We start from the raw sequence: 24226 nt of genomic DNA on the forward strand, positions 1-24226 counted from the left end.
ATCTCCATGTCACATAAGGCAGGGGCAAATTCCATTGTATAATTATTTAACCAAGCTTCTATTTGCCATTTGAAATTTTTAAAATAATCACTGCTTTGAAGCTCCACAGGTTGTTGAACATATTAAAGATGTAATATAAAAGCTATTTGTTATTGTGTTGAATTGAATTGAATTTATTGTCACATGTAACAAGGTACAGTGAAAAGCTTTGTCTTGTGAGCAATACAGGCAGATCACAGAGTTAAGTAGCATAGATAAGGAAATAACAGGTAAACAGCAGCAAAAACAAAAACACAGGTACAGGCGAATGTTAAGAGTTTGTGAGTTCATTCAGTATTCTAACAACACTAGGGTAGAACCTGTTTCGAAACCAGCTTGTGCATGTGTTCAGGCTTCTGTACCTTCTCCCTGATGGTAGAGATTGTAGAAACGCATTGCCAGGGTGGAATGGATCTTTGAGAATGCTGGCGGACTTTCCTTGACAGCGGGCCTGGTAGATGGATTGTACAGATGGGAGGTTGGCCTTTCTGATTGTCCAGGCCGAGTTCACCACTCTCTGTAACTGTCTCCGATCTTGAATGGTACAGTTGCCATATCAGGTAGTGATACATCCAGACAGAATGCTCTCAATGGCGCACCTATAAAAGTTGGCAAGGGTATTCGCCATCATGTCAAATTTCCTCAGCTGCCTGAGGAAGAAGAGACATTGTTGGGCCTTTGTAACCAGTGCATCCACATGAAGAGTCCAAGAAAGTTTGTTGTGGATGACCACTCCCAGGAGCCTAACACTCTCCACTCGTTCCACCTCTGTGCTGTTAATGTGTAGGAAGGGGCATGAGTAACATCCTGCCAAAAGTCAATATATTAAAGAGTTCCTTGGTTTTGCCAGCATTGAGAGCTAGGTTGTTCTCAGTGCACCATTTTTTCAGGTGTTCCACCTCCCGTTTGTAGTCGTTTCGTCGCCATCTGAGATTCGACCGACTATGGTGCTGTCATCAGCGAACTTGTAAATGGCATTAGTCTGGTATTTGGCGGCGCAGTCATGCGTATACAGTGAGTACAGTAGGGGGCTGAGTACGCACTCCTGGGGGGCTCCAGCGTTGAGTGTTAGTGAGGATGAAATATTGTCCCAATCTTCACTGACTGTAGCCTGTGGATCAGGAAACTGTGGATCTATTTGCAGAGAGTGGGGCTTAGTCCGAGATCACTAAGTTTAGTTATCATTCTCGAGGGGATAATAGTGTTGAAGGCTAAACTGTAGTCAATGAGTAGGATTCTTACGTAGCTATTCTTGGTGTCAAGATGTTCTAGGGAGGAGTGAAGGGCATCTGACATGGATCTGTTGGTCCAATAGGCAAATTGGAGTGGGTCAAGAGTAGTGGGGAGGCTGGAGTTAATTAATGCCATGACCAGCCTTTCAAAGCACTTCATGACCACTGAAGTTAGAGCCATTGGGCAGTAGTCATTGAGACATGAAGAGGCAGATGGAGTTTAATTTTGATAAATGTGAGGTGCTGCATTTTGGGAAAGCAAATCTTAGCAGGACTTATACACTTAACAGTAAGGTCCTAGGGAGTGTTGCTGAAACAAAGAGACCTTGGAGCATAAGTTCATAGCTCCTTGAAAGTGGAGTCGCAGGTAGATAGGATAATGAAGAAGGCATTTGGTATGCTTTCCTTTATTGGTCAGAGTATTGAGTACAGGAGTTGCGACGTCATGTTGTGGCTGTACAGGACATTGGTTAGGCCACTGTTGGAATATTGTGTGCAATTCTGGTCTTCTTCTTATTGGAAAGATGTTGTGAAACTTGAAAGGGTTCAGAAAAGATTTACAAGGATATTGCCAGGGTTGGAGGATTTGAGCTACAGGGAGAAGTTGGATAGGCTAGGGCTGTTTTCCCTGGAGCGTCGGAGGTTGATGGGTGACCTTACAGAGGTTTACAAAATTATGAGGAGCATGGATAGGATAAATAGACAAAGTCTTTACCCTAGTCCAGAACTAGAGGGCATAGGTTTAGGGTGAGAGGGGAAAGATTTAAAACAGACCTAACGGGCAACTTTGTCACGCAGAGGGTGTACGTGTATGGAATGAGCTGCCACAGGAAGTGCTGGAGGCTGATACAATTGTAATATTTAAAAGGCATCTGGATGGTATATGAATAGGAGGGGTTTGGAGGGATATGGGCCAGGTGCTGGCAGATGGGACTAGATTGGGTTGGGATATTTGGTCGGCGTGGACCAGTTGGACTGAAGGGTCCGTTTCCGTGATGTACATTTCTATGACTATGACTCTACGACATGCTGCATGAGCCTTCTTAGGCACAGGGATGATGCTGGCCCTCTTGAAACAGGCAAGGACAGTGGCCTGCTGCAGGGAGAGGTTGAAGATGTCCGAGAGGACCTCTGCCAGTTGGTCTGCGCCTGCTCTGAGTGCACGGCCTGGTGCTCTGTTTGTTCGCATCGTTTTCCTTGGATTCACACGAAGGAAAACTGATCTGTTGTTGAGCGTGAAGGGTTAATCAACTTATTTTTTTTTCAAAAATATAACTCATTCACTTTTATTTAGACTAAAGAGAAAAGAGCTTGTTTCATTCTAAATTACTGAGACTGGACAGATCTCTGCATTCTATAGACTCCAGCTGAACAGCTCAGTAGCAAACAAAAACAAAAAGTGATGTTATAATTCAGTAGGTCTGGCAGCATCTAGGAATTGAGAAACAGAATTAATGCTTCGAGTTCAGGCACTCTTCTTCAGAACGCAACTCAATAACTTCGCGTTAGCAAAAATCAATCAAATTAAACTTACAGGACCACTGAATTATGCCACGCACAAACACGGACGTCTTCGAATAATTGCATCGTTTTAAACAACAAAACTCAATTGAGAGCATCACCGTTTCGCCAGTACGTTGTATATATTAAAATAATTTAAATCGACATAAATTACTGTCGATGTGCACCGATAAATAAATGTACAATAAATAAATGAGGCTTGTGCCCCTCACAGAGATGGCGGCCAGCAGTATCCAAGGCCGTTGCCAAGGGTAACGGAGCCAGCGATGGGCAGGGAACCAATGAAGAAGCGCGTTGTTGTGGGGTGAGGGGTCTATGTCAGGAGGACATGTCTGACTCAGGCAGGGCCTGGGAGCTGAATATTCATCAATTTAAACCTGGCTCCCTGTTGCATGATCCACAGGCTGTTTAACACTGCAGGGTGAGTAGACATTTAAAAAAAAAACTTTAAAGGTGTACATTTTCATCATTGGTGTTTCTTTTTGGTATATTTGTTTTATTTCCCCTCCCTCTGAGTTTGAATTCTCAGCTGGTAGGCCATTCAGAACTTGTCCTCCTGCACATTATTGCCAAGTCCAAATTTATACTCAATTCACTTATTTTTACATCTGTGGTGTCAGTTTAAAAATAAGGACATGAGGTGTTTACTGTTTGAGGGGATGCTGGTTGCCCATCCTTGATGAGTGAGATTGGATAATGAATGCATATTGGATATTTAGCTACTTAGAGCAATATATTATAAACCTGATCATGTCCCTGTCCAGATATGTGCACTCAGGTATTCATTTTCCAGAAGAACCAATAAATAGAAGCAATTTCTGCATTCCCTTTCTCCCCCCATTTTCACCCAGTTAATTTCTCTCTGATCTCAGACCAGGGATGGAGTGTGGCATTCTTCTGTTGTGGATATTTTGAGGTGATAACTGGGAATCAGTGAGTAGTCCTTTTCACATCTGAGGTAAGGTTGTGGTTGCAATCCCCAATACAGAGATCTGAGCACATAATATGAAAGATCACATTCCCAATGCAGTATAGAGGGACTATTGTGCTATTAGAGGTGACATCGTTTAGATGTGTCATTGAAAAGGGGACCCAACATGTCCTCAGCAAGTGTAAAAGATTGCATTGCACTGATTTAATGAAGAGCATGGAGTTTTCCCTGGTGTGCTGAGTCAACATTTATTCCTCCACCAACATCTAAAATAAATGGTCTAGATATTATTACTTTGTAGGAGCTTGCAGCTTGCCAGTTGGCTGCCATGATTCATAACAATGACTACACTTCTAAACAGTATCACATTAGCTGCGAAGCACTTAGTTATTCTGAAAGGTGCCATAGCAATGCAAGTTATTTTTCTAGTTGCTATGTGGAGTCGAGTTGCAAAAAGTTTGTTGACTGTTGTATTTAGTGATAAGAATGATTTGTTTTACCCACCCCTCCACCTCACCAGTGTGTTGGCAGTTGACCCTATGGGATCATTCAACATTTAATTTTAAGTTGCATTTAAAAACCTTGTTGCAAAACGAAAGTGTTTCAGCATCTCCTGTGGTGACTGAATGTTGATGTGATGGCATTATCTAAGGCTTTGAACAGTGCTGCACCATTGGCAGAGTTCATTAGTTCAGAGATACCAAGCTTATCCTGGGAGCCAGAAAGAAAGACTTGCATTTATGTAGCACTTTTCACTATCCTGAAGGTGTTGAAAGTGCTTTGCAGCCAAGAAAGTACTTTTTGAACTTTTATGATGTAGAATTTTGATTGAGGAGAGTCTTGGCAATCATTCAGCACTGAATTGTCTTTTGATTATAATTGTGTTTTTAAAAATTCATTCATAGAACGTGAGAATGGCTGGCAAGGCCAACATTAATTATTTATTTCTTTAAGTTATCTTCTCAAATTTAAGTTAACAACCACATATGAGTTTACCCAGTGCTTTCTGTTTGTACTTGTTTAGTGCCTTTGACATAATAAGGCATTCTCAAGCATTTTACAGACATGGTTTTTAATAGAACAAAATACTACAAAAGCCATGTGAAGAAATATTTGACTTGGGCAGAGAGAGAATTTTTAGGAACTGTCTTAACATTTGATATACAAATGGAGACACATCAGGTGGAGAGGTAGAGGTTTAGGGATGGAAATCCAAAACCTGGAGTCTTGAAATTGGAAGGTGCAATCATTAACAGTCTAGTGATTTAAAATTAGGGATGCTTATGGCAGAATTTGAGGAGCATAGATATTTTGGGAATAAATTGGTCACACCAGGTAAGGGCAGCTGGTTTTCTTCCTTAAAGGACATTAGGGAACCTCTTATGTTTTAACAATAGTCCAATAGTTTCATGGTCACCACAACTGAGATAAGCTTGATATTCCAGAATTAGAATTGATGCAATTCTGATTTACTGTGATGGATTTGAATATGTGTCTCTGGTTTATTAGTCTGGGTTCCTGTCAGGTTATTCCCTGAACAGACTGTCAAAGTCATTTGGCAGAATGTCTCATCACTAGAACTTTCCAACAAGTACCAAGATATCCACCTGGCCAGTTAGAAGAGCAGTACCTGTGAGATCCTTCATATATGCCCACTATATGCTGCCCTCAAACTGGCTACGGGATGCAATAGAGACTGCTACCTACCATCTTCTGGAATCTGCTTTTGTAAAGAAAATCTAGAGAAACATGTGGTGGTTTTTGTCGAGGTTCACCCTGAGCAGCTCCATGATGCAGGTCTCTGCATTCTATGGTCTGTTCTCTGGGGCGCACGCTATGACAAACATCGACTACACCTGGGGGCCATCAGTTCGGCAAAAGATGCTCTTTGGTCTGCTTCAGACCTGCCGGTCTTCCGGAGCAAGGAGTCAACCCTGAGCAGTGTTGTGGACTGGTACATTCCAGAGTCCTGGGCAACATGCTGATGGATGCACTAAAGCTTGGGATAGATGCTGCCAAGGTGAGGTGGGGAGAAACCACAGTCTAAAGTCTTTTTGTCAAAGTTAAGTGGGAGTCCATTCAGTTATCGAACTCAATGTTTCAGATATGTCAATATAAGGTTCAAAACGTATGGCGCTGGAAAAGCACAGCCGGTCAGGCAGCATCCGAGGAGCAGGAAAGTCGAGGTTTCAGACATAAGCCCTTCATCAGGAATGTGGGGTGGAGAGGGGGTAGGAGGGGGTTGAGAAACTAATGGTGGGGGAAGGTAGCTGGGAAGGCAATAGTAAATCTAAGGTTGTTTTGTTGGATAGAGTCAAACTCCGATGGTTGTTTGTTTAATTCGTATGAACCAAACTGCTTCAGTGATTATGTATGTTCATAAAGATATTTTGTGAATAAAGTATGTTTTTGAGTCTGGATTTCAGTGGGTTACCATTCCTTTTAGTGCTTTATGTACTGCCTTCCTGGCCATTGGTTTCCATACAACTAGAACTAAATCTTTGAGTTACTTATTCATAAGAGGAGAAATTTCTTCACCCAGAGAGTGGTAAGCCTGTTGAATTCTATGCCACAGAAAGCAGTTGAGTCCAAAACATTGAATGTTTCAAGAAGGAATTAGGTATCGTTCTTAGGACTAAAGGAACCAAAGGTTTTGGGAAGAAAGCAGGAACCGGGTTCCGAATTCGATGATCATGCTGAATACTGGAGCAGGCTTGAAGGGCTGAATGGCCTCCACCTGCTCCAATTTTCTATGTTTCATTCAGTTGGCATACATTGAATGGGTGATGTAAGCAGATTCAGTAATAACTTTACAAAAGGGAAATGAATCAATGATTGTAAGGGGAAAATTGCAATGAATTACAGTTGGAAAGCACCAAACAGTGGGCCTAATTTAAAGTTTCTTTCCAAGAACTGATGTAGGCCTCTCTTCCATTCTATACCATTCAATGAACTGTAGAAAATGTTTCTAGTAAAAGGGGCCATCATATCCTTCCTTGGCAAGAACACGTTTCCTGTAAGCATTCACCAATTACGTGCCCCACGACCAGCATATTTTACTGACAATGTACTGCAGCTCACCCAGAGCCCTGATCTACCCTGCCCCTCAACTTTCCTATCAAGCTACACAGCATCCTAGTTTACTGTTCATTAAGTGTCACTGGATCAAAGTCCTGGAACTCCCTCCCTAACAGCATTGTTGGTCTATATACCATAAATAGACTGCATCCATCAGCACGTTGTCCAGGATCTTGGAATGTACCAGTCCGCAACACTGCTCATGGTTAACTCCTTGCTCTGGAAGACCGGCAGCACGGCCAGCATTTTCATGAGGGTAATTAGGAATGGGTATTAATATGAAAGATGATTTCTTGTCACTTGTACCCTGCAATGAACAGCACAACAAAATACATTGAAAAGCTTGAACTATCGCAACAATCTAGTGCCATTTTGAATAGATTAAGAATAAAAAGGTGTAGCTGAAAGAGAGGCCATCTTCATTCTGCTGCCTCCGCCATGAGACCTGAACCAGCTCACCTGCGCTGCCACCCCTCTGCCACCTGCACCAGACCCACCAACATCAGAGTTGCCACTTTTCAGGTGCCATCACTTTGCTGCTGGGCCCACCTCATCAACAGGGCGCCGATGTCTGATCTTGTGCTGGACCCACAGTCTCCCTGCAACCAGGAGCCCTTGGCTCTGCTACTGCCACCTCGCCAACATCTGGTGTCCCTGCTCTAGGCCTACCACACCACCAGCAGTTCATCCACCACCATTTCATCCACCCCTTTGCTGATGCCTGGAGTCTCCATTCTGGACATGCCACAGCCAGGAATCCTTGGCCTACTGCCAGGCCAGGCTCCTGCATCACCAAGAGTCTCGCTGCAGCAGCCCTCCTTCACAGTGTCACCACCTCTGTGGCTGCGGAGAGGAAGAAGATGTAGAAACAGAAAGAAAACAAAGAGGGGAGGAAGCAGCTGGTCTGGAGTGGACAAGCTCAGGAGCGTAAAGACTGCCTACCTTGCCATCTTGGTTTTAGTTATTCATTTGATGCAAAGTCCTATGATTTTATATTTTTTATTTTTAATTCTGGCCACACCCACATGCACTGTGTCACTCTATTATCTTTAATGTGGGAGACTGATTGATTGAACATATTGTCGATTCGCACCCAGGAAGATGTGGTGTGACACAGATTCTGGTGCAGAATCCTCTATAATCTGAGATGTCTAAAAAACAATACATGAAATGGGTTATTCCAAACTGGAGCATGTCTGTCCACATGGTTGTATTTAAGAACCTTTTCCTCCACTATTGTTGTGAGAACATCTGCGCAGACATTTTCTCGCGTGTTGACAACTGGAAAGAGATTTTCTTGTCAGTGAAAAAGATATAGCGACTAGAACCACTACATGGTAGAGAGAAGCCATTCAGCCCATTGAGTCTGTACCAACTCTCCAAAGAGCATCCCACTCAGACTCGACCCATTACACTATTCCTGTCACCCTGCATTTGCCATGGGATGGAAATGTGTTGCTGGAAAAGCGCAGCAGGTCAGGCAGCATCTAGGGAACAGGAGAATCGACATTTCGGGCATTAGCCCTTCTTCAGGATTTCCTGAAGAAGGGCTAATGCCCGAAACGTCGATTCTCCTGTTCCTTAGATGCTGCCTGACCTGCTGTGCTTTTCCAGCAACACATTTCCATCTCTGATCTCCAGCATCTGCAGACCTCACTTTCTCCTCCTGCATTTGCCATGGCCAATCCACTTAACTTGAATATCTTTGGACTGTGGCGAAAAATGACCCAGACACAGAGAGAACATTCAATTCCACAAAGTCACCCAAGGCTGGAATTGAACCTGGGTTCTTGCTGCTGTGCGAGTCACTGCACCACCCTTCAAAGTGATCCTGAAACATAAAGCAAAATAGATGTTAGTAAACGTGAGGAACTTGCTCAAGATGAGAAATCCTGATGACAGCCGCTCCATCAGTGCACCCCATACTGTCAAGTTCCTCACATAGCTAAGGATTATTTGAGGAACAGCTGAGGATATCTCTGTTTTAAAGTCAAGATTGCAGACCCAGTATACATGGAAGGCATTATTTAGTTTGCAATAGAGGTTTCAACATCACAGAATTCACTGCAGAAAATGAGATGATGTTCTGATTATTTTCTTTGATTTGGTAGGATGACTGATGAGCATTTAGAATGTCCTGAGGAGGGACAAAATGCTTTGTGATCCATTGTTTTCCCCCCCCCCCCCAGCACCTTTTTGAGCATTATGGAATAGGGCTCCCTCAAGTGATAAGCCGGTGGAAATGCAGTCTTTGAACTTACCCATAGGTCCGGTATTATCTAATGATAATACCCACTTCATAGTGAGAGCCATAATGCATTACTCTATTCTTAAATTCAATTAATCCTTCTACAGTACCTTTTTTCTTTTTCAACAGCATCTTCCAAACCTGTAACTTCTACCACCTAGAAAGACAAATACAGCAGATACTGGGGAGCATCAAAATCCAATAACTCTGCCCCCACCACCAGCACCACAAACAGCGTTGTGGGTGTCTCTACATCACAGGGACTGCAGCTGTTCAAAAAGACAGTTCACCATCATGGCATGGACAATGACATCCTTCTCCCACAATAAATTCCTCTCCAGTCCTGAGCAATGTCCCAAAACCTGGCATCAAGCTTGCAATACAGCTGTCTGGAGTCTCCCTTTTTACTGCAGCGAACTGTATTGATCCACTTATTGCACTATCCCCTATTCCCACTCCATTTTAATTGCTCCCCTCAGTTAAATAGCATCCTGTACCACAGTTTCATGATTAGTTACCTCATCTGCCCTCATGCTCCTCCAAACAGGCTGAAAAATCCTGAAACCTGTTGCACAACCACCTGACCCTATGACTGACCAGATCTGAAGACCTAATCCTGAAGACTGCCTTTTGGTAAAAATCATCCAGATAACTATTTTGTTGGCTAATGTGTTGGCAACACCATCATGGACTCTGCCCTGAAGTGTTTCTCAAAAGCAACTTCTGATGTGTTATTTATGCTGACTTTGATTGATTTTTCTTTTAAAAAACTGCATGAAGTGGAACTGGTTTTGTATTTGAAATTTTCAACTCTTTTTTAACCATGACAGTTAAGGCCAGTTTGTTGCTTTCCTACTACATAGCAGGCTGAGAGCAGAATAGAGCTGGAAATGTGTTGCTGGAAAAGTGCAGCAGGCCAGGCAGCATCCAGGGAACAGGAGAATCGACGTTTCGGGCATAAGCCCTTCCTCAGGAGAGCAGAATAGACCATGAGTTGGGTGTAGATCTTCAAGCTGGTTACTCACAGGAATGGCTTTTCTTTCCTCCTCCCATTAGATTGGAGCATGACGCTGACCAAAGGAACTTTCACCTACTCGAGTGGTGAGGAGTATCACGGGGAGTGGAAAGAGGGTGAGTCTGGTTTTTTTTTTGTACACTCTGCTATTGTACAGCCTGCAAAGTGTGACTGAGGCTATTTATCCAGATTCTGTGGATAATTCCTTGGTATTTTACTCCAGTCGCAAGGATGTTGGCAAGGATGTTTTGTACAATACCTTTTTTAATTGTTAAATTATTTGAGATGCGTCAGGGGTTAAAAGGAGATTAAAAGGGGTTAGTATGACAGTCAATGATTGGAAGGTTATGGGGGAGGTTGCTGCTGAGCGGTTTGCCTATGGGGAAGGGTTTATGTGGTAAATGTACAAAACTCCAATCAAATGACCAAAAGACATGGGATGGGGGATAGAGTTAGAGGAAATTACAGAACTGTGATAAAGATCAACCATGCGGGCATGTGGAACTATTTTGGGAACATGGTTGGTGTGGACTGGTTGGACCATGCCGAATGAATCTATCTATGAATCTCTAAGTAAAACTAAGTGTGGCCATGTTGAAGGTGCAAACTTGCATAATGCCTTCCAAAGTGCTAAAAGGCTAATTAAGTACTTTCCAAAGTCTCCTAACAACTGTTGCAGTGTAGGAAACTTGGTAGCCAATGTAATGGTGTTTTGAGGGATAAATTTTGGCCAGGACATTGGGAAGAACTCTCCTGTTCTTCAAAAGTTACGACCGAAAGGACAAATAGTGTCTCGGGTTAGCATCTTGTATCAGTGCAAAGCTTCCCCGGTAGCATACTGGAGTGTCTGAGCCATAACTGACATATAAGGATGCAACAAGGATTGTAACTCCAGTTGTATAATATGCATTGGATTGGGAAGTGACCTTTCCACCTGATTCACCTTAAACTGCTGTAGTATAGTAGGTCACGGGCATTGTTATACCCTGAGTGGTGCAATTATGACTCTGATGTACTGTATTGATGTTGAATAAACTTTTTGATGATGCATCAGTAAAGGATGGGGAATTTGGATAAAACTAAGAGGGGATGCAAGGAAAAATATTTTCACCCAGAGGGTTGTGGGAATCTGGAATTCACTGCCTAAAAGGATGGGAGAAGCATAAATCCACATAATGCTTAAGAAGTATTTAAATGTGTACTTGTGATGCCAAAGCATACAAGGCTATGGATCAAGTACTGAAAAATGAGATTAAAATAGTTTGGTGTTTGCTTTTGACTGACACAGATTGTGTGGACCAAAGAGCCTTTCTCTGCGGTAGACCTCTATGACTCTGACTACAACTACTACATTAGTTGCATTTATATAGCACCATCATTACATTTCCAAAGGTGCTTCAAAGGAATGTTATTAAACAAAATTTGGCACCCAGACACTTTTAATGCTGGGACATATGACCAAGAACTTGTTCTATGAATTAAGTTTTAAAAAGGGCCTTCATAGGATAGGTTAGAGGCTGAACAGAATTCCATGTTTGGGACTTAGGCAACAAAAGGCATGGCCTTCATTAGTGGAGCAATGAAAATCATAATTGGAGGAGAGCAGAGATCTTGTAAGGTTATACAGTTCAATATTGTGTGAGTATACTTTGTATGCCACATATATCTCATTCTTCCATCATTCATCCATCTGTCCTGAGGAAGGGTCACTCTATCCAAAATGTTAACTGTGATTTCTCTTCATAGATGTAGCCAGACCTGCTGAGCTTTTCCAGTAATTTCTGTTTTTGTAAGGTTACATAGCTGGACAATGTTCCTATATAGGGGTGAGGCCTAGAAGGGATTTGAGCCTGAGGTAAATGTTAAAATCAAGGTATTGTTTAACCAAACACCACAGCAAGCCAACAAGCATAGGAATGATGGATGAATAAAATATGTGTTACGTGCAAAGTATGCCAGCATAATATTGAACTATATTTGCTTAAATTCTTCAGTTTCCCACCATGTACAGTGATCGGGTCCCATTTGGTAAAATGTGTCTCCCAGCAACAACTAGATTATTGTGGAGAGACAAGGGACATGTTTTGTGGAATTTTGTGTTCGGCCTCTACCGTTGACTATCTTTGCTTGTCATTCCCTCCCTCGACACATCTCCTTTCTTGAAGACTCTCGCATCTGGATGTAAGTGTGTAGATATGAAGAGCACCCTTCAGTAATTCAGCCAAATGTGTCAGCTTGAAATTGAACAGCAGGCATTGGGCGATTTATCTGCACTGAAGTTTGTCTTAGCTGACATTTCAACACGATTCACTTGTCCAAAGCCTTCTAGGTGGTAGAGGGCCCAGGCTGGAAAGGTGCTGCTGAAGAAGCTTTGGAAAGTTGCTGCAGAGCCGTCTTGGTTGTGATACATACTACTCCCATCAGGGGTGGGGGGAGTGAATATTTAAGTTATTGAATTTGATGCCAATCAAACAATCTGCTTTGGCATCGTTAGTGTCAACCTTCCTGACTGCTGTTGCAGCTGCATCCATCCAAGCAAGAGTATTCCATAACGTTCTTGATGGGCTATGGATGACCTGTTGAGGTCATTGTGGTACTTACCAAATGCTTCCCCAATGAAGGTCATCACTCAAAAGGTTTGAAACTGATGATTCCAGGCACATGCATGGTCATTCACCCATTAGATGCCTAACCACTGTGGACTGACTGTAATCTTCTGTAGAGTCATTTACACTGTGACCTTGACCCTTCCATTGTACCAGGTCGTCGGCACGGGCTTGGGCAGCTGAGGTTTGCAGATGGCAGCAGCTACATGGGCCAGTTTGAGAACGGCCTGTTCAGTGGCCGTGGAATGCTGCTCTTCCCTGATGGCTCAAGGTAAGCTCAAGTCCAAATATTCTTCATGTCTCTATCCTTTAGGCAGTGCAGTCCAGGCAGAAGACTCCGAAAACACAGTTGGCTTCCTGGCTCGGACAGCAAATTTCAAATAATACATGGATTAACTTGTATTTATACACCACCTTTCAAACCTCAGGAAGTCCAAAAGCAACTTACAGCAAATAAAATACTTTTTCAACTATAGTTGTTGGAGTGTAGGAATGGTGGAAGCTAATTTGAGCATTTCAAGATCCCACAAGTACAATGTGATGAGATCATCTATCTTTAGCTATTGGGTGTGGGATAAATTATATGCAGGACAACTGGGAGAATTCCCCTGCTGCTCTTCAAGCGCTTTATCGGATCATTTATATGCACATGAGTGAGTCTCATCAGAAAGATGAGTTACGACCAATGCTTATTTCTCTAATTATGCCCCTGCAGTTTGTGGCTATTTCATCAGGAGCTGTCTTCAGCTAGCCAGTGTTTGTTTAGGATGCACATTTTTGCAATACCTGACCAGACTACCAAATTAATGTTATGATCTGACCAGATTCAATAACTTTGTCTTGCTTCATATTAAAGCAAGAGATGCAAGGTCCTTCCTAAAGATAATAAATGTAGAAACATGGAACAGTACAGCACAGGAACAGAGCCTCGGCCCACCATGTCCATACAGACCATGATGCCTTTCTAAATTAATCCCATTTGCCTGCACATGGTCTGTATCTCTCTATTCCCTGCCTATTCGTGTGTCTGTCTATATCTTTCTTAAATGTTGCTGTTGTATCTGCTTCTATCACCTCCCCTGGCAGTGCTTTCCATGCACCTACCATAGAGTCACACCCTCTGCATTTAAAAAACTTACTTCGTACATCTCCTTTTTAAAATTTTCCCCCTCACCTTAAACCTACTCCCCCTATTAATTGACATTTCCACCCTGGATAAAAGACTCCAACTATCCATTCTATTGGTGCGCCTCATAATTTTATATATTTCTATCAGGTTGTCCTTCAGCCTCCGATGCACTAGCAAAAATAATCCAAATTTGTCCAGCTTCTCCTTACAGCACATAGATTGCAATCCAGGCAACATCCTGGGAAATCTCTTTTTACACACTCTCCAAAACCTCCATATCCTTCCTATCGTGTGTAAGTGCCAGTGTTGGACTGGGGTGGACAAAGTTTAAAAATCACACAAAACCAGGTTATTATCCACCCGGTTATCGTCCAACAGGTTTGTTTGGAAGTACTAGTTTTTGGAGCACTACTTGATGAATGAGCAGCAGTCTGAAAGCTAGTTCCTGAAGAAGGGCTCATGCCCGAAACGTCGATTCTCCTGTTCCCTGGATGCTGCCTGACCTGCTGCGCTTTTCCAGCAACACATTTCCAGCTCTGATCTCCAGCATCTGCAGACCTCACTTTCTCCTGAAAGCTAGTACTTCCAATTAAACCTGTTGGACTATAACCTGGTACTATGTGATTTTTAACTTCCTATAGTTTGATAACCAAAACTGTACACAATATTCCAAATGTTGCCTAACTATAAAGTTTTATACAGCAGCAACATGACTTAGCAACATGACTTACCAACATCTGTTCTCTGTGCCCTGACCAATGAAGGCAAAAATGCCATTACATCTTCTTTACCATCTTATTCACTTAGTTGCCACTTTTTCAGGGCACCATGGACTTACACCCCAAGATCCTTCTGGATATCAGTGCTTCTGAGGATCCTGCCATTGACTGTACACTTTTCTTTTGCATTTGACCTCCCAAAACGCATCACCTAACACTTGTCCAGATTAAACTCCATCTGCCATTTCTTTGCCCAACTATCTGTATCCTGCTGTATCCTTTCACAACCTTTTATATATTTTTATATATTTTGTGTATATATTACAAACAACAGAGGTGCCAGCACTGATCCCTATGAAACACCAGTTGTCACTGACCTTCAGTCAAAACAATATCCCTCCACAAATACCTTCCTTCTGTCTTCTATGATCAAGCCAGTTTTGTACCTAACTTACCAACTTGCTTGGGTCCCAAGTGACTTAATCTTCTAGATCAGCTTATCATGAAGGACCTAGGAGAAAGTGAGGACTGCAGATGCAGGAGATCAGAGCTGAAAATGTGTTGCTGGAAAAGCGCAGCAGGTCAGGCAGCATCCAAGGAGCAGGAGAATCGACGTTTCAGGAAGAAGGGCTCATGGCCAAAACGTCGATTTCTACCATGAAGTATCTGTCAAATGCTTTAGTAAAGTCTATGGAAACAATGTTCACTGTCCTACCCTCATTGTTATCTCCCTCACTTCACTTCAAAAAACTCAAATTTGTGAGTCAAGATCTCCCTGCGTGCCCCCCCCCCCGCCAACAAAGCCATGCTGACTCCCTAATTAGTCTGTTCCTTTCCAAATGTGAGTAACTCCTGTCCCTAAGAATCTTCTCTAATAAGTTCACTACCACTAATCTAAGCCTATAATTTCCTAAATTATCCCTGTTGCCTGTACTTAAACAAAGGAACAACATTGGCTCATCTCCAGTCTTCTGGGACCTCAACTGTGGCTAAAAAGGATACAAAGATCTCTGTCAAGGCCCCAGTGATCTCCTCCCTTGCCTTCCTTAGTAACAAGACCCAGGAATTTAACTGTTTTTACATTTTTCAAGACATCCAACAGCATCATTTTCTTAATATCGACATACCCTCCATAATCTTATCATCATCCATGTCCTTCTCCTTGGTGAATATGTGAAGTATTCATTAAGGATCTTTCCTACTGCCTCTGCCTCCATCATAAATTCCTTTGCTTTGTACTTGAGTGAACCTTCCCTTTCCCTAGCTATCCTTCTTGTTCCTAATATACATATAAAATGCCTTTTGGGTTAGCTTAGTGAAGAAGGTGTTTGGTATGCTTTCCTTTATTGGTCAGAGTATTGAGTACAGGAGTTGGTAGGTCATGTTGTGACTGTACAGGACATTGGTTTGGCCACTTTGGAATATTGCGTGCAATTCTGGTCTCCTTCCTATCGGAAAGATGTTGTGAAACTTGAAAGGGTTCAGAAAAGCTTTACAAGGATGTTGCCAGGATTGGAGGGATTGAGCTATAGGGAGAGGCTGAACAAGCTGGGGCTGTTTTCCCTGGAGCGTCGGAGGCTGAGGGGTGACCTTTTAGAGGTTTACAAAATTTTGAGGGGCATCGATAGGATAAATAGGCAAAGTCTTTTCCCTGGGTTGGGGGTGCCCAGAACTAGAGGGCATAGGTTTATGGTGAGAGGGAAAAGATATAAAAGAGACCTAAGGGGCAACTTTTTCACGCAGAGGGTGGTACTTTTATGGAATAAGCTGCCAGAGGAAGTGGTGGAGACTGGTACAATTGCAACATTTAAGAGGCATTTGGATGGGTATATGAACAGGAAGGGTTTGGAGGGATATGGGCCGGGTGCTGGCTGGTTGGACTAGATTGGGTTGGGATATCTGGTCGGCATGGATGGGTTGGACCGAAGGGTCTGTTTCCATGCTGTACATCTCTATAACTCTATGACTTGCCAACTTTGTGGCCCCTTGTAGTCCACCATATTCCTTGTTTAAGTTCTTTCCTGCTTCTTTTATATTACTCAAGGACCTTTGTCTGATTTCCGTCAAAGACACAAAATTCACAGTTTTTAATGAACAACTATAAACTGTACTCTGCAATGTTAGAATGATAATGTAATCTACAATCCACATTTCCGACACCCAGAATTAACGTGTAGTAAATATGAGTAATAGATTGAGTGATAGAGTAACATTAACAGAGCAGACAAGTAGCAAATGCAATCAAGACACAGATCTCAAAACAATTCTCCCCACGTATTAATGACGTGGTGGAATATCAAATCACCTTAAACTTGATAAGGAATCTCAATTCTTCACTTTTGTCATTTTGGTTTTGCAACTCCCTCTTTAGTAGCCACTCTGTATGGACTGCCTTCATGACTGTTCCTGTTCTGGTCACACACACATCCTCTTCTCATGGAGCCTCTGAAAACCTCACACCGGTATTTAATTATTCATTTATGTATTTCTCATTTTTCACCAAGTTGAAACATTCCTGGTTTTTTTAATGAGCTGTAGTCTGGTTCAGTTTAAAAGGAGAAAGTGAGATCTGCAGATGCTGAAGATCAGAGCTGAAAATGTGTTGCTGGAAAAGCGCAGCAGGTCAGGCAGCATCCAAGGAACAGGAGAATCGACGTTTCGGGCATAAGCCCTTCTTCAGGAATGAGGAAAGTGTGCCCAGCAGGCACACTTCTAGGCCTTTTATCAGGATGCTGCCTGACCTGCTGCGCTTTTCCAGCAACACATTTTCAGCTCTGGTTCAGTTTAACAAATCAAATACTGTTTATGGATTTTCTTCATTCTCATTCTCAGTTTCTCTGAATTATTGGTGGCAAACAGCTTCTCCTGAGCCCCCACAGCCTTCAAGACCTTTCCAGAGATGCAACTTCAACAATTAGCTGCCTCATAATTGTTAAAATTCTTCAACATTTAAAACAGGGAGCCATCCAACTGCTCTTGACTTGACACTGTACCTCAGAATCCATGTGGTTCTGTTTTCTTCACAGCATTACCAGTGATTAAGATAATTTTTTTCAAGAGCTGTTTTTGAGATTTTCTGAAAGACTACTTTTTAATTTTCAAGGACCGGCTTTTAGTTTTTGGGGCTGTTTTCTCATTCTCAATAAAACATTTATGAGTTGATGTCATGTATTAGCAATACCTTCCGTATTTGTGTTAACATATTTGGATTCTCACAAGCAGAATTAAATTAATCTCTCAACTCTCCATTGAATTTAAAGTGGTCAAAAGTGAGGACTGCAGATGCGGGAAATCCGAGTCTAGATTAGAGTGGTACTGGAAAAACACAGCAGGTCAGGCAGCATCCGACGAGTAGGTAAATCAACGTTTCGGGCAAAAGTCCTTCAGGAATGAAGGCAGGGAGCCTCCGGGGTGGAGAGATAAATGGGAGGGGGATGGAGCTGGGGGAGAAGGTAGCCAAGAGTACAATGGGTGGATGGGGGTGGGGATGAATGTGATAGATCAGAGAGGAGGGTAGGACAAGCCATGAGGATGGTGCTGAGCTGGAAGGTAGGAATTGGGGTAAGGTGGGGGGAGGGGAAATAAGGAAACTGATGAAGTCCACCTTGGGTACTGTTGGGTACGTCGGGAGAGGAAGAAATGGAGGGCTTGGAAGCCCTGGTCATGGCGGATGGAGGTGTAGAGGGATTGGGTGTCCATGGTGTAGATGAGGCATTGGTGGACTTTACCAGTTTCCTCATTTCCCCTCCCCCCACCTTACCCCAGTTCCAACCTTCTAGCTCAGCACCATCCTCATGACCTGTCCTACCCGCCAATCTTCCTTCCCACCTATCCACTCCACCCTCCTCCCTGATCTATCACCTTCAGCCCCACCCTCATCCACCTATTGTACTCTCGGCTACCTTCTCCCCAGCTCCACTCCCCTCCCATTTATCTCTCCACTCCAGATGCTCCCTGATGAAGGGCCTTTGCCCGAAACATCAATTTTCCTGCTCCTCAGATGCTGCCTGACCTGCTGTGCATTTCCAGCACCACATTAAACTTAAAGCCACAACACACAAGGAAAGCATTAATTTTCTGGACTTCATATTGTTTCAGTTGTTACAAGGTATCAGGTTTAAATTAAATTTCTTTTTCAAAATAACTGAGGCACTTCTCCACATGAAAGTCCATCATCCTAAACATCCTTTCTGTAGACTGCTAAGGTCACAACGAATGCACATGGCTGAACATTTTAATTAGGCAGTTACTGTATCTCCAATCTAAATTTCTAATTTAAATTTAATAATTGATAGTGCTCATTATAATGGGAAAACAAATGTAATGGATCCCAAGTATAGTAGCTTTTGAAGTTAGCTGCCCTAAACTAGAGATTCTACGTTCCTATGTAAAGAATTGATTATCTCAGTAATTTAAAATTTTCTTGGATCTAGTTAGTTGAGTATTCCTCTGACAGCTTTAAAACCATCCTCTCTCTTCTTTGTAGCTGCCTCCTGGTTTGACCTGTTCCCTACTCTGGCTGACACTGGCTTCCACCTGTGACCAAAGCAGACAGAACTCCTGCTTTGGCCAAAGGTCACCCAGGCAAAAATCCCCACATCTATGTCGGCTCTCTATTGTTCCTGCCCCACCTCAGCAACTCTGTCTGGCTCCAGGTCTCACCCACACAGACCTCTGACGTAGGGTGCTTCTTGGTGCCTCACTCAGTGACTTCCCAAACTGCTCACCGCTCTTTCAATTTGCTGCTGGTAAGTTCAAGATCACTAGTGAACTTGTCAGAAACAGAAGAAACTCAGTTGTAATTGGAGAGGCATCTCCTCAGCATTTCACTCTACTCAATATACAGGAAAAATATTTTCTTTGAGTCAGTGAATTTTTCCAGACAATTTCAGGAGCAATCCTTGCATTGACCTCTGTGTGTTTAGCATTCAGCAGTACAGTAGAACATAGAACAGTACACGCTGTAAAGGCCCTTCAGACAGTAAAAGCAACACAGCTTAACCTAACACACATGCTCTGTCTGTCTGTCTGTGTGTGTCTCTCTGTCTGTCTGTGTATTTCTCTCTCTCTCTCTCTGTCTCTCTCTCTGTCTCTCACACCCACCCACTTGTACTCACTGAAACCTTTGAGCTCCTCTTCAGTGAATCCCAAGTTGTCCAGAGTGACCTATTGAACATTTGCAATAAGCCCATCCCATATTGCTGGATAGATTTGAATGTAGATACCTAGCAACTCTTGGGACTGATTTGTGCTCTGAATTTTACAATTCGGATTGTTGGCTTCTGAACTCTTTTTTTTTTTTAAATTAATAACAACACCTCTGTAGAGTTCAAAGTGAGTTGGTATTCTCACTTCTGTCTCTATCTGTAATGGATCGCTCATCTAAGTGTTGAGGTAGAAGAAGTTGGCTGTGCCTGTGTTGTTGTTCCCCTTATTGCCAGTGGGTGCTGCTGCATTGTGTAGTACAGTTTTGAACAGTAAATGCATCCTTTGTGCTCAGCTCCATCTGGACATGGATTTTGCATCAGACATCTTCCAGTGGCATCAAAATGGACTTGCATTTATATGGCACTTGGCATTTCCTCTGTCTTAAGTGCTTAACAGCTATTTCTGAATCATGGAAAATGTTATGGGAAATCCAGCAGCACATTTGCGCACAGCAAACCCCCACAGAACAAGGAGCATTTGTTTTTTAGTGGTGGTTTTTGACCGTGATAGTTGGAAGATCTTTTGAATGGAAAACTAAAGGCCAATCTGGCAAGCGTGGAAATACAATGGTAATGTGGTTTTGTCACTGGGCTAGTAATCCAGAAACCCAACTAATTTTCTGGTTTCAAGTGGTAACCTCGCTTCAAATCCTAGCATGGCAGATGGTGGAATTTGGACTGAATAAAAATTTAGAACTTAATGTCTAATGATGACTATGTAACTGTTGTCAATGTGGTAAAAAAATCTAGCTGGCTCACTAATGTCCTTTTGGGGAAAGAAAACTGCTGTCATTAGCTGGTCTGGTCTACATGTAACTCCAGACTCATAGCAGTCTTAAATGCCCTTAATTGGCCTAGCAAGGCTCTCGATTCAAAGGCAACTCTATATGGCCAATAAATGCTAGCCCAGGCAGTGACACTTGCATTCCGTGGATGAATTTTTATTTTAAAAACCGTATGTCAATTCATACCAGGCAGAGAAAACCTCAAGAATAAAGATCCTTAACATTGAGACAGGTCTTGAGATAGGCGCTGTTTCAATTTGAGATTCCTGAAATAGGGGGTTTGTAGATATCAACTTGCATTTATATAACACCTTTAATGTAATAAGCCACCCACGCCATTATGATTGACACCCAGACCCATGAAAGTTGGGCCCAACCCTACTTGGAGAAAGTGAGGTCTGCAGATGCTGGAGATCAAAGTTGAAACTTTATTGCTGGAACAGCACAGCAGGTCAGGCAGCATCCAGGGAACAGGAGATTCGACGTTTCGGGCACAGGCCCTTCTTCAGGAATGAGCAGGGAGTGTTCAGCAGGAGAAGATAAAAGGTAGGGAGGAGGGACTTGGAGGAGGGGCGTTGGAAATGTGATAGGTGGAAAGAGGTCAAGGTGAGGGTGATAGGTCGGAGTAGGATGGAGGCGGAGAGGTCAAGAAGAAGACTGCAGGTCAGGAAGGCGGTGCCGGGCTGGAGGGATCCGGCTGAGACAAGGTGGGGGGAGGGGGGGTGAAGAAACTGGTGAAGTCCAAGTTCATCCCCTGCGGTTGGAGGGTTCCCAGTCGGAAGATAAGACGCTCCTCCTCCGACCGTCGGGTTGTTGTGGTTTGGCGGTGGATGAGTCCAATGACCTGCATATCCTCGGTGGAGTGGGAGGGGGAGTTGAAATGCTGTGCTACAGGTTGGTTGGGTTGGTTCGTCCGGGTGGCCCAGAGGTGCTCTCTGAATCGCTCCGCAAGTAGGCGGCCTGTCTCCCCAATATAGAGGAGGCCACACCGGCTGCAGCGGATGCAGTAGATGATGTGGGTGGAGGTGCAGGTGAATCTGTGGCGGATATGGAAGTTTCCTTTGGGGCCTTGGAGAGAAGTGAGGGGGGAGGTGTGGGCGCAAGTGTTGCACCTCCTGCGGTTGCAAGGGAAGGTGCCGGGAGTGGAGGTTGGGTCGGTGGGGGGTGTGGATCTGACAAGGGAGTCGCGGAGGGAGTGGTCTCTACGGAAAGCTGATAGGGGAGGGGAGGGAAATATATCCTTGGTGCTGGGGTCTGTTTGGAGGTGGCGGAAGTGACGGCGGATGATGATTTTGGAGAAACAAAAGGAGTAGCCATGGGCACCCGCATGGGCCCCAGCTATGCCTGCCTCTTCGTAGGGTATGTGGAACAATCCATCTTCCGCAACTACACTGGCCCCACCCCCCCATCTTTTCCTTCGCTACATTGATGACTGTATCGGCGCTACCTCGTGCTCCCACGAGGAGGTTGAACAGTTCATCCACTACACTAACACCTTCCACCCCAACCTCAAATTCACCTGGACAGTCTCAGACTCCTCCCTCCCCTTCCTAGACCTTTCTGTTTCTATCTCAGGCGACCGAATCAACACGGACATCTACTACAAACCAACCGACTCCCACAGCTACCTGGACTACACCTCCTCCCATCCTGCCCCCTGTAAAAACGCCATCCCATTCTCCCAATTCCTTCGTCTCCGCCGCATCTGCTCCCAGGAGGACCAGTTCAAAATACGTACAACACAGATGGCCTCCTTCTTCAAGGACCGCAATTTCCCCCCCGACGTGGTCGACGGTGCCCTCCACCGCATCTCCTCCACTTCCCGCTCCTCCGCCCTTGAGCCCCGCCCCTCCAACCGCCACCAGGACAGAACCCCACTGGTCCTCACCTACCACCCCACCAATCTCCATGTACAGCGCATCATCCGCCGTCCCTTCCGCCACCTCCAAACAGACCCCAGCACCAAGGATATATTTCCCTCCCCTCCCCTATCAGCTTTCCGTAGAGACCACTCCCTCCGCGACTCCCTTGTCAGATCCACACCCCCCACCGACCCAACCTCCACTCCCGGCACCTTCCCTTGCAACCGCAGGAGGTGCAACACTTGCGCCCACACCTCCCCCCTCACTTCTCTCCAAGGCCCCAAAGGAAACTTCCATATCCGCCACAGATTCACCTGCACCTCCACCCACATCATCTACTGCATCCGCTGCAGCCGGTGTGGCCTCCTCTATATTGGGGAGACAGGCCGCCTACTTGCGGAGCGATTCAGAGAGCACCTCTGGGCCACCCGGACGAACCAACCCAACCAACCTGTAGCACAGCATTTCAACTCCCCCTCCCACTCCACCGAGGATATGCAGGTCATTGGACTCATCCACCGCCAAACCACAACAACCCGACGGTCGGAGGAGGAGCGTCTTATCTTCCGACTGGGAACCCTCCAACCGCAGGGGATGAACTTGGACTTCACCAGTTTCTTCATCCCCCCTCCCCCCACCTTGTCTCAGCCGGATCCCTCCAGCCCGGCACCGCCTTCCTGACCTGCAGTCTTCTTCTTGACCTCTCCGCCTCCATCCTACTCCGACCTATCACCCTCACCTTGACCTCTTTCCACCTATCATATTTCCAACGCCCCTCCTCCAAGTCCCTCCTCCCTACCTTTTATCTTCTCCTGCTGAACACTCCCTGCTCATTCCTGAAGAAGGGCCTGTGCCCGAAACGTCGAATCTCCTGTTCCCTGGATGCTGCCTGACCTGCTGTGCTGTTCCAGCAATAAAGTTTCAACCCCAACCCTACTTGGCCTTGAATTGAGTGGTTTTGTAGGCCATTGCAAAGAGCTGTCGAGAATCAATGATTTATGTTAATTTTATAGTCACAAATTCCAGACTTAATAAATTAAGTTTTAAATTTCGCCAGCTGCCACGATAGGATTGCTCTGTCTCCAGACCATTCCATTTAGTATAGGAGTTGGGAGGTCATGTTGCAGTTGTACAGGACATTAGTTAGGACACTTTTAGAATACTACGTGTAATTCTGGTCTCGCTGCTATAGGAAGATGTTGTGAAACTTGAAAGGCATCAGAAAAGATTTAAAAGGATGTTGCCAGGTTTGAGCTATAGGGAAAGGCTGAATAGGCTGGGGCTGTTTTCACTGGATCGTTGGCTGAGGGGTGACCTTATAGAAGTTTATAAAATCATGAGGGGCATGGATAGGATACAGAGACAAGGTCTTTTCCTGAGGGTGAGGGAATCCAAAATAGAGGGCATAGGTTTAGGGTGAGAGGGGAAAGATATTAAAGGGACCTGAAGGGTAACGTATTCATGAAGAGGGTGGTATGTGTATGGAATGAGCTGGCAGAGGAAGTGATACTGGCTGGTACAATTACAACATTTTAAGAGGCATCTGGATGGGTATACGAATAAGAAGAGTTTAGAGAGATATGGCCAAATGCTGGCAAAGGGAATAGAATTATTTAGGATATCTGGTCGGTGCGGACGAGTTGGACCAAAGGGTCTGCTTCCATGCTATACGTCCCTATGACTCTGTGACTGAGGTTCAGGACTAGTAGTCCAGTGACATTACTACCCTCCTTCTAACGCCCCTGCTCTCATCATTACAGTAAATCCAATTGCAAATTCAGTCGAAACTTCTTTACCCAAAGAACGTTGATAATGTGATTGAGGTGCCTGGCATGGACTAATTTAGGAGGAAGC

The 24226-nt window shown here is 44.1% G+C and overlaps 1 protein-coding gene across 1 annotated transcript in view; it reads left to right on the top strand.

The window, feature by feature from the left end:
• Positions 1-3093: 3093 nt before the first annotated feature.
• Positions 3094-24226, top strand: part of morn4 (MORN repeat containing 4) — a 29104-nt gene continuing 7971 nt past the window's right edge. Inside the window, exons 1-3 of the mRNA XM_043712990.2 lie at positions 3094-3213; positions 10106-10180; positions 12827-12941. Coding sequence (XP_043568925.1) covers positions 10114-10180; positions 12827-12941 — 182 coding nt within the window. The 5' untranslated portion in view covers positions 3094-3213; positions 10106-10113. The remainder of the gene's footprint in view (positions 3214-10105; positions 10181-12826; positions 12942-24226) is intronic.

Source organism: Chiloscyllium plagiosum, unplaced genomic scaffold, assembly GCF_037043375.1.
Source record: "Chiloscyllium plagiosum isolate Xiang-an unplaced genomic scaffold, Cpla_swu_hap1 HiC_scaffold_22, whole genome shotgun sequence".
In the NCBI taxonomy this organism is placed as follows: domain Eukaryota; kingdom Metazoa; phylum Chordata; class Chondrichthyes; order Orectolobiformes; family Hemiscylliidae; genus Chiloscyllium; species Chiloscyllium plagiosum.